This window comes from Oncorhynchus gorbuscha, linkage group LG25 (assembly GCF_021184085.1).
Source record: "Oncorhynchus gorbuscha isolate QuinsamMale2020 ecotype Even-year linkage group LG25, OgorEven_v1.0, whole genome shotgun sequence".
Taxonomy (NCBI): Eukaryota; Metazoa; Chordata; class Actinopteri; order Salmoniformes; family Salmonidae; genus Oncorhynchus; species Oncorhynchus gorbuscha.
The window spans coordinates 29,890,658-29,901,574 of record NC_060197.1 but is presented as its reverse complement, the minus strand read 5'-3'; the positions used below and the strand labels follow the sequence as shown (position 1 = coordinate 29,901,574).

The following is a 10,917-nucleotide window of genomic DNA, read 5'->3' as shown; positions in this document are numbered from 1 at the left end:
TCTAGTATGCTTTTATATTTGCTTGCTGATATGTTTTTGACGGTACTCATTCCGAATAGGCTAAAGACATCTGCTATATTTTCGATGGTCTTGTAGTACAGCCTTGACAGACAATCAGGACCATTAAAATGATCCACGAAACTGCACGACGGTCACTCGGTTTCAGCTCTACCAGTGAACTGAGAATACACTCTGGCATCCCGTTATTCAAACCTCTGCTCTGAAGCTGGACCACCTTTACTGTACTGATTTAAGAGAGAACAGCAGCGAGGAATGGTTTGATTCTGTATATCTACAATGAATAAATCATGTATTTCAATTGACGTTATTTACTGCGACAAGCAAATTGAAAGTGTAAAAATCATGCCAAGCAAACAGTCAAGACATTATGACATTATTATTATAGTGCATTCATATGACAGTAGTAACTGAGGCAGCTGTGGCAGTGCATCAACAGGTAGAGAGGACGGGCACAGCAGAAAAGTGAAGTAGATGGAACGCTATTTCCAATTTCAGCTAGCAACATGCATGCTCTCCCCACTGGGTGGCACAATTGCTGCTTTTTTCCATCGCTAATGCTCAGCAGTCAAACCAGTGGAGTCAGTTCCTTGAGCAAGTCCAAGAAAACACTGTAATATACTGTCTGTATGTCCAGTCTCGCTACACAATGTGTCCTCCTGCTGAATTCAAACTCATCAAAGAACAGGAAACAGGAAACACAACACAGATTATCCAGGTTTTCGTCATTCAAAAACAGTTTGTCCAATCCAGTGTTTTTACACATTGTCACTAGGATCAGGATTCCCTCTGAGACTGAGTCTGACCTGTTTGGGGGCTGTGTGCCCCCGTCCCAGACAGGGCGTTAGGGACCTGCGGAGCTCCAGGCGGGCGTTGTGACACAGGAAGATGTAGAACAGAGGGTCCAGCAGAGTGTTGAGGCTGGTCAGACCGTAGCACAGCCGGTAGCACAGGAAAATGGACCGTTCCAACTCGCAGGGGTTGTCTATAAGGAGGAGGGAGACAAAACGGTACCCCCCAACCAGATGGTAGGGTCCGAAGACGACAATGAAGATGAGGGTGATAACGACAAGGATGCCTGTGATTTTGTGGCGGTCCTGGTTGGAGACGGAGGGTGACTGTTGGAGGGTCACCCCAATGCGGGCAGAGGTGTAACTGAAGAAAGTGAGAAAAATACAAAGGTCAAGGGTCATGTCCGTATCAGATAAATATGTTAGATGTTGACCATTTGACAAGACTTTTCTGATAGCCATACAAACCTTTCCATGCAAGAAAATGTTATTATGGTGGTGTTTCTAGTTTCTATAGTTACTACATGTATATAACAGTAACTTAATGTTGGGTGTCTAATATCAACAAATATAGACAAATTGTTATTAAAAAACATTAAAGGGACATTTTGTGGAGTACAGGCAACATTCCTCCTTTTCCTCATGAAACCATACATTCAGGCAACCAATCATTCCTCATACTCAGTTTCCCACTCACCCCAGTATACCACAGGGCAGAAGGAACCCCATGATGACTGTAGCAATCTTAAAGTGGGCATATCTGAGGCTGACAGGGTACTGCTCCAGACACAGCAGCCTCTCTGCGTCGAACACCGATGGAAGCAACCCGCCTAAACAGAACAGGAAGGTCAGCGTCCAGACCGCCACTCCAGACACTGCCGCCACCCGCACCGTCCGCACGCCACGACTACTCAACGGGTGTACTATAGCCAGGCAACGGTCCAACGCTATCAAACAGAGGAACACCACGCTAGCGTAGACATTGACGTAGAAGACATAGCCCACAAACTCGCAGGCGGGGCGGCCGTAGGGCCAGCGGTGAGCCCCCTGGAGGTACAGGATCCATAGGGGGAGGGTGAGCAGCTGGAGGAGGTCAGAAAGCAGCAGGTTGAGGATGTAGACCAGCTGGCAGCCACCCCCACCGGAGCGGCCCAGTTGGTACAGTCCCCAGAGGGACAGCAGGTTGCAAGGGAGACCCAGTGAGAAGGCCAGGCTGTAGATGTAGGTGAGACCAATTGTGTCAGTGTTCAGGGGGAGGTTGCAGCTGTCACTGTTGTTGGACATGGTCTCTGACAGTCTCTGGGTGAGGGCCGGAACCCTCAAAGTCCTTTTAGAAGAAACCAGGTGCTACAGTACACAGGTGCTTACATCACCCTCTGATACAGATCTATATTCCCAGAGAGAGACGGTGGTGTGAGAGTCTCTGCATTTTATATCCATTAAATTAATTCACAAATGCAATGGTAGAATGGTAGAAAAGGTGAAAATAGATGTTTGACCAATGAAGTTGTCTCTAATCGAAGTCATCCATAAATGCATATGCTTGTGATCTGTCCATATTGTTTCTATTAGCTCCCAGAGTCAGGTGTCCAGCACCAATATATTGCTCTGCTTAGGATCTATTGATTGGGTGTCTCTAGTCCTTGTGGAAAACCTGAGGAGAGTGATGATAATGATGATGAAAGGATAATTTTTCAACAGTACTACAACATTTCCACAATGTTCAATCAGAACATTACGCATGCATGTACAATGCAACCATGTCAACAGGTGCAATGGTGCATGATATTCAGGGTAAAACGCACTCAACTAAAGCATGAAAAAGAGATTTAGCACAAGAAAACATTTTGAGAGTCTTTTCACTCACCTCTCCCATACCGTTCCACAGAACCCCTTCTTCGCTCAATCTGTTGGTGATCTGTGCAGCACAAAGTGTCTGCGTCCTCTGAGGGAACACAGCGTCTTAACCTCAGGGCCTTGTCTGTTCTCTGATCGTTTCCCTAGACAGGAAGCCCACTTCTCCAGGCTTTAACAGCCACATCCTGAGAACACAGGAGAACGCCTTTCTCCTCCTGAACAAAAACACTCACTCCTCTCCTCCCTTTTCCTCCCTCTTCCCTCGTTCTCTGACCATTAGAGGAGGAGAAAGTGAGTGAGAAGGAGAGGGTTGTTATGAGTGTAGGAAAGGAAAGGGAATTAAGAAATTAGGTCTATGGGGGCCAAGGGTGGTCATTTGGGTGATGTGTCATTGTGTAGTTCTCAGGCTCCCTTTGTCCTTACATAATAAATGTGTAACTGAAATCAGTAATTTGATGAACAGTTATGGATTCTCTTCTTCTAACAATCTGTGAGTTTATTGTTGGTTGGAGAAACAACTGAGATTTTTTGGTTAGATTCTATAACATGACATATTTCCCTTTTGTCTTCTCTAAAACAATGCATTCCTCAGAGGTGTGTGTGTGCATGAGGTGCATTTCCGGGTCAGAGATAACATGCCACAGAGGCTCTGTGATGAGAGGATCAGCCTCTGCATCGGAAGATGTGGAAGTGATTGACAGGCTGAGATAAGAGCTTAACAAAGAGACCAATATAAACTCAACACTCAACATTCAACACTAGTCTGTGGACCAAATAGGCAGTGTAATCTCAACATTCAACACAAGTTAATGGACTCCTTTCAGATGACAGGCATCTTTACTAAAACATTATTTTATGGCCTTTAGGTGGAAAAGAAAATGGAGTTTTAAAAATATATATACAGTACCAGTCAAAGGTTTGGACACACCTCATTCCAGGGTTTTTCTTTACTTTTACTAATTATTCTACAATGTAGAATAATAGTGAAGACATCAAAACTATGAAACAACACATATGGAATCATGTAGTAACCAAACAAATCAAAATATATTTGAGATTCTCCAAAGTAGCCACCCTTTGCTTTGATGGGTAGGGCGTACGGCCCAATACATCAATGGGGCCAAGGAAGGCCCATAAAATTGTCAAAGACTCCAGTCACCCAAGTTATAGACTATTCTCCCTGCAACCACATGGCAAGCAGTACCGGAGCACCAAGTCTAGGACCAAAAGGCTCTTTAACAGCTTATACCCCCAAGCCATTAGACCGCTGAACAATTCATACAATTTACATTGACACCCCCCCCCCCCCTCACCTTAAATTAACTTTGTAGCTCAGTCACAGGAAAAAAGCCACCGACTGCACAATTGAAATTGTTTGAGGAGAATGGGAGTGTGAGACAATGGTGGCTAGGCTGTATTTTTAACACATGATATCATAGTGTAATCTTTCTCATCTTGTATTTTCCTTCAAATACTGTATGTCACCAGACTGAAATCCAATAGGTGCTGACAGTTCCAAGATACCATCTTCCCTAAGGGCAGTTTGAATAGAAAGAGCTTCTCATCCGTTTTTATTGAATCATGTACAGTGGTTATCATTAATATTCAACCAACCTTGGATTTCTTCAAATGTTATTGTGTTACAAAGTGGAATTACAATTGGCTGAATTGTCACAGCCGTTGGAAGAACTGGACCAAGGTGCAGCGTGGTGAGCGTACATTTTCTTTATTAGAATGAAAAGACGCCGAACAAAACAATAAACACTACAAAACAAACCGTGACGCTAAAGGATATGTGCCATAAACAATGTCAACTTCCTACAAAGACAGGTGGGAAAAGGGCTACCTAAGTATGGTTCTCAGAAACAATGATAGACAGCTGTCCCTGATTGAGAACCCTACCCTGCCAAAACATAGAAATACAAATAATAGAACATAGAATACCCACCCCAAATCACACCCTGACCAAACCAAATAGAGACATAAAAAGGATCTCTAAGGTCAGGGCGTGACATTAATTTCATTTTTTTTGTCAACGATCTATACTAAATACTCTATAATGTAACTTTTAAAGATGAATGAAAAATAAAACACTAATACAATGTATTTGAATGTATTCAGACTCCTTGACTTTTTTCCACATTTTGTTACGTTACCGCCTTATTCTAAAATGGATTGAAAAAAATGATCATCAATCTACACACAATACCCCATAATGACAAAGCGAAAACAGGTTTTTAGAAACAGAAATACCGTATTTACAGAAGTATTCAGACCCTTTGCTATGAGACTCGGAGTTGAGCTACCAATGTTCACTCTAAACTGCGTGCCGGCGCTCAGTAGCCCACGGAGAGAAGTACCAAGTTGAGCTACCAATGTTCACTCTAAACTGCGTGCCGGCGCCCAGTAGCCCACGGAGAGAAGTACCAAGTTGAACTCCACTCAACTTTCTAGAGTTTTCCCCTGTTAGTTAACACTATCAACGTTTCCCTTTACTGTGGCAATTATGATCGAATCAACGCAATATTAGCCACTTCCAATGCAACATGTCGAAACAAAACAAACTATGAAAGAGATTTTGTTGTAGACAGGATGCATCAGAGTAGGATTCTGTTGAGCATGACTCAGCCCACACTCTACACAGACCGGTGTGGCATAATCAATCAAAGCTGCAGTAGGCCTGAAGGACAAGTAGATAAACAGGTTAATCATCTCAAGCCCTGCATGTTTTTCAAAAGTCTCATGGAATGTAGGCCTACATTGACCACCACACATTGGCTACTACTGTAGACTGAATGATAGAACAACCATTTCCATGTGATGTGATGTATTTTCTCCATTGCTTTTGACGGTAGGCCACTCTGGTAGTTCTATATTATGATCAAATACCCACAGAAGCCTACTTGGCCACTGTAACAACTGTTACTTAAAGCGAGTACAGCCTCAGTGTTCACAGTAAACGCGCTGGAAGTTGCACAGAAGTTTCACAGAGTTGAAGTTGAAGACCTGAAATTTGCTCAGTGCGGAAAACAAAGAGGGAACATTGGTTACTACCCACTGGGGACAAACTAGTTGCTTCAACGTAATTTGACAACATATTGTGACGTGGAATCTACGTGGTAAATACATCGGATTTGAAAAAAGTACAGTTGTTTTGAGAGTGAAATTTCAACCACAGTATTATGTCATCCTGGTAACCAATTTTCAACATTGAAAAACCTTGTATAAAATATGTCGAATTTGTACCTTAGAAACAACGTCAGATCTTCAACGTTATATCCACTATCAGAAAAAATAACTATAGGCTGGGCAGCACCTCCTACTGGAGAGTTGATCTATCTCCAGCAACCTTTTGGTCTCCCATACAGGTTTTTTAACTAATCCCAGCTTTGATATTTGTAACTACTATTGCCAATGTGCAATTGTGAGAGTGATTGTTGAGAGATCTCCACTTAAAAACGAGATAGATTCACTGTTGCTATTGAAGTCATTCCAAGGGGTAGGTTTAACAGAGCAAATTAAATGCGACCATACTTTATCACTCATATCAATGATACTATTTAGGCCTATATAACATTTGCAGTCAACAGCTATGGTTTATATTAAAACATTATTGAAAGTGCATTTAAAGTTTGATTTGATTTAGTCCTATTCTTTTAACTTAGCTTTTTGGTTGAGGTGGAGACGTTCATTGTTAGACAGACTTAGTCAGAGGCACAGATGGAACTATCCAAGCAGAAGATAAATCTCCTTCGAATGTTGATATCTGGTTGCGTTGACAATGAAACACAATTCAATATCACTTTTGTTGACAGGTTAACAAATGATATGTTGGATTCACATCTCCAACTCAACCAAAAATACAAGTTAAAGAATAGAATTAAGCCAGTGACTCCGATGGAAATATCCAAGCAGTCGACACTGTACATCTCCTTTAAATGTTGATATTTGGTTGTGTTGCCAACCAAACACAATTCAATATCACTTTTGAAATACAGTAAACAGCCTAAAGTTAAGGCTACCTTACAAACGAATGTAACATTCAACCTCAAAATGGGTAACACAACCAAGGACACATTTTGAGGTTACTGTAACTATACATTTTTATCTTATGTAATTATAGAAAGTTTGCATGTTCAAGATAGCATGCATAGGTCGTTGCACGTCTGTGGAGATCTTCACAATTGCTAGAATAATCTGTCAGAATCTTGAACAGCATTGATCACTTGCATCATATACTTTTAATGTAATTTCAACTGAAATCCAGGTCATATGGTTCTGCTATTAGATGAAGCACAGTGATAATTAATTTTATTATTACATTAATTTGTTGTATAAGTAAACAAAATATCTAACATTTGTATTCCCATTTGAACTTTGCTGTGCTTTTAAATAGTTGCAAGCGCTGTGACAGACATTTGAGTGACAACTAAACCTAAAATCTGACATTGTTTTTCAATTGGAATATGGATGTGCTTTCAGATGGTTGAAAGCAGAGTGATAACACATTGGAAACTTTTGGCTGTCTTTTTGAGTCTCAACTAAATATTACCCAATTATGTTATGTTTATGTTGTAATGACGTGGTCTGTGCCCAGTTGTTACAATTTTGTTGATCACAGCCATTGAACTCTTCAGCTGTTTTATCATGGTGACATCCCTAAGCAGTTTCCTTCCTGTCCTGTAGCTCAGTTTAGAAGGACGAACGTTTCTTTGATGTGTCTGGGTGGTTTAATTCATCCCCCGCAGCATAATTATTTTCTTGACCATGCTTCAAGAGATATTCAATGTCTGATTTGTTATTGTTACCCATCTACCAATCACTGCCCTTCTAAGTCCAAAAGACTTCTTAACAGCTTCTACCCCCAAGCCATAATCAAAGGGCTACCCAGAACCCTCTATTACGCTGTATATCATTAATGACTGGTCACTTTAACTCTACCTACATGTACATATCACCTCAATTACCTCGACTAACCGGTGCCACCGCACATTGACTCTGTACCGGTACCCCCTGTATATCGCCTCGCTATTGTTATTTTACTGCTGCTGTTTATTTATTTGTTACATTTATTTTCATTTTTTAAACTTAAACCCTCTTAAGGATCTGCCCCTTTTGTTCAGTTTTCGCCTAAAATGACATGCCCTTGATACCCATAACCTTGATACCATTTTTAAGGAAACACTTTGAAGTTTGTGGAAATGTGAAATGAATGTAGGAGAAAATAACATATTAGATCTGGTAAAAGATAATACACAGAAAAAAACATGCATTTTGTTTTTGTACCATCATCTTTGACATGCAAGAGAAAGACCATATTGATTATTCCAGCCCAGGTGCAATTTAGATTTTGTCCGTGTATGTGTAAAGTTTTGGACTGATCCAATGAACCATTGTATATCTGTTCAAAATATTGTATCAAGCCTGCCCAAATGTGCCTAATTGTTTAATTAATACATTTTCAAGTTCGTAATTGTGCACTCCTCAAACAATAGCATGGTATTCTTTCACTGTAATAGCTACTGTAAATTGGACAGTGCAGTTAGATTAACAACAATTTAGGCTTTCTGCCCATATTAGATATGTCTATGTCCTGGGAAATGTTCAAGTCCTTTCTCATTATGATTTGTTTCAGCCATTTGTGTCATTGTTGACAGCAAATTGGCAATTGATAGTCATATGTACAAAATCTTAAACACACTCTATCACCAAAAGTATGTGGACACCTGCTGGTCGAACATCTCATTCCAAAATCATGGGCATTAATATGGCGTCGGTCCCCCCTTTGGTGCTATAACAGACTCCACTCTTCTGGGAAGGATTTTCACTAGATGTTGAAACAATGCTGCAGGGACTTGCTTCCATTCAGCCACAAGAGCATCAGTGAGGTCTGGCACTGATGTTGGGCAATTAGGCCTGGCTCGCAGCCGGCGTTCCAATTCATCCCAAAGGTGTTCGATGGGGTTGAGGTCGGGGCTCTATGCAGGCCAGTCAAGTTCTTCCACACTGATCTCAACAATCCATTTCTGTATGGACCTCGCTTTCTGCACAGGGGAATTATCATGCTGAAACAGGAAAGGCCCTTCCCCAAACTGTTGCCACAAATTTGGAAGCACAGAATCGTCTCGAATGTCATTTTATGCTGCACCGTTAAGATTTCCCTTCACTGGAACTAAGGGCTGAGCCCAGAACCATGAAAAAAAGCCCTAGACCATTATCCCTCCTCAACCAAACTTTACAGTTGGCACTATGCAGTTGGGCAGGTAGCATTCTCCTGGCAAACTCAGATTCGTCCGTCGGACTGCCAGATGGTGCATCGTGATTCATCACTCCAGAGAACGCGTTTCCACTGCTCCGGAGTCCAACGGCAGTGAGCTTCACACCACTCCAGCCAACGTTTGGCATTGCGCATAGCGATCTTAGGCTTGTGTGCAGCTGCTCGGCAATGGAAACCCATTTCATGAAGCTCCTGACAAACAGTTATTGTGCTGGAATTGCCTACAAAGGCAGTTTGGAATTCGGTAGTGTGTGTTGCAACCGAGGACAGGCGATATCTACGCACTTCAGCACTCTGCGATCCTGTTCTGTGAGCTTGTATGGCCTACCACTTCGCATCTGGGTCGCCCCGCGCACCTGCAGCCGCAGGGCGTTGTCAAACTGGTCAAAGAGGAGTGGCAGGCCCAGCACAGGGATCCAGTGGTATATGACCTCATACAGGCCGCTGGTGCCTCCGTGAGCCACGAAGAAGCAGGTGTTAGGGTGGCCCAGGACATTGTTCTGGGGGAGCCAGTCCAGCAGCTGGGTGTTGTTCCACAGGACAGAGGGTATTTCTTCCAAGAAACTCCACACCACCATGTGAGGCAGCTGGGCGAAGGCTTGGGCCACTTCCTCGGTCACTACCTCCTTAGGTAGGGCAGACACCAGCGTTCCCAGAGACATGACCACGACCCCGGGCTCCCCAGAGCTCTGCATGCAGGCCTCCAAGCCCCCCACATAGACCACGTTGGGCATGGTGGGACAAAGTCCACCCTCATCAGCCACTCGTCCGCCGAGCGCTGCATGGAGATCAGTTCAGCATCGGGGGGAGTGATGTCGGAGGAGGTCGACATAGAGAGGCAGGATGACCAGGCACTCCTCGAAGAGCATGACCAGGTACCGCAGGAAGTTCTCTGTCCTCTGCAGGAAGTCCATTGTGTCACTGAACAGTTAATTGTACATGGTGACATAGGACGGCGGTGTGGGGGCGACGATCATGGGGGCCTCACCAGCGTTGAGCCAGTGGATGTTATAAACCATGGGCAGGCCCAGGTATTGGGCCAGGAGCCCCCTAGCAGGGACGGCAGGATCGGTAATATCAGGTCGAATCTAGACTCCCTCAGACTCCCCCATCCAAGATGGCATAGATCATGTTGAGCGCCCCACCATGAAACATAATCAACATGACCGCCGTGTCCTTCTGCTACTCCAGGAGGCGGTGGACAGGTAACACCCTGCAGAGGTACAGAGAGCACTGGATCAGGACGGTGTTGAAGTCAGAACCGAGGTCCCCTGCCCAGCCGGAGGAGGAGCAGGGTTCAGGGTCACTGAGGTGTAGAAAGGGGAATTGTGGGGAATGTACCAGCTCATGGCGAAGCGCAGCAGTGAGTGGAGTCGAGCTCTTGGAGAATGACCTCCATGTTAAGCCATTGGCTGTCATCCTCGGGGAAGATAAGGATGTCTAAGGAACAACACCCATGTCTAAGAATAGCAAGATGTCTAAGGTATTGCATACAAAAAATACAATTTTCATACTGCTGAGCCAAGCTGTACTGGCCTGGTAAAATATTAACATTTTAGTTATTTTGCAGACACTCTTATCCAGAGCGACTTACAGGAGCAATTAGTGTTAAGTGCCTTGATCAAGGGCACATCGACAGGTTTTAGCACCTAGTCTTTTTTTTCACTTTACTAGTCCTGTCATAGCGGGCCTTTTGCACAAAGACACTGCCTGGTGCAGGTCTACAATTTTGTTTCTGGTGTCCTTTGACAGCTCTTTGGTCTTGGCCATAGTGGAGTTTGGAGTGTGACTGTTTGAGGTTGTGGACAGGTGTCTTTTATACTGATAACAAGTTCAAACAGGTGCCATTAATACAGGTAATGAGTGGAGGACAGAGGAGCTTCTTAGAAGAAGTTACAGGTCTGTGAGAGCCAGAAATCATGCTTGTTTGTAGGTGACCAAATACTTATTTTCCACCATAATTTGCAAATAAAT

General features: G+C 43.3%; 1 protein-coding gene and 1 pseudogene across 1 annotated transcript; both read right to left on the bottom strand.

Annotated features, from left to right (window-relative positions):
* Positions 1–220: 220 nt before the first annotated feature.
* On the bottom strand, positions 221–2,796 carry LOC124013687 (probable G-protein coupled receptor 132). Its single transcript, XM_046328101.1, has 3 exons — positions 2,677–2,796; positions 1,507–2,463; positions 221–1,173 (listed from the first exon to the last, which is right to left on the bottom strand). Exons 2-3 carry the CDS (start codon positions 2,091–2,093, stop codon positions 777–779), a joined length of 984 nt encoding a protein of 327 aa, XP_046184057.1. The 5' UTR covers positions 2,094–2,463; positions 2,677–2,796; the 3' UTR covers positions 221–776.
* Positions 2,797–5,329: 2,533 nt separating this feature from the next.
* LOC124013845 lies at positions 5,330–10,497 on the bottom strand (annotated as a pseudogene).
* Between the last annotated feature and the right edge of the window lie 420 nt (positions 10,498–10,917).

What these genes read in the sequence shown, in the direction of transcription:
- LOC124013687 (XM_046328101.1), bottom strand. Translation starts at nt 2,093, where the DNA reads ATGTCCAACAACAGTGACAGCTGCAACCTCCCCCTGAACACTGACACA. An exon ending in CTGCCCTGTGGTATACTGGG is followed by an intron (nt 1,174 to 1,506) that starts GTGAGTGGGAAA and finishes CACTTTCTTCAG; the next exon opens with TTACACCTCTGCCCGCATTG.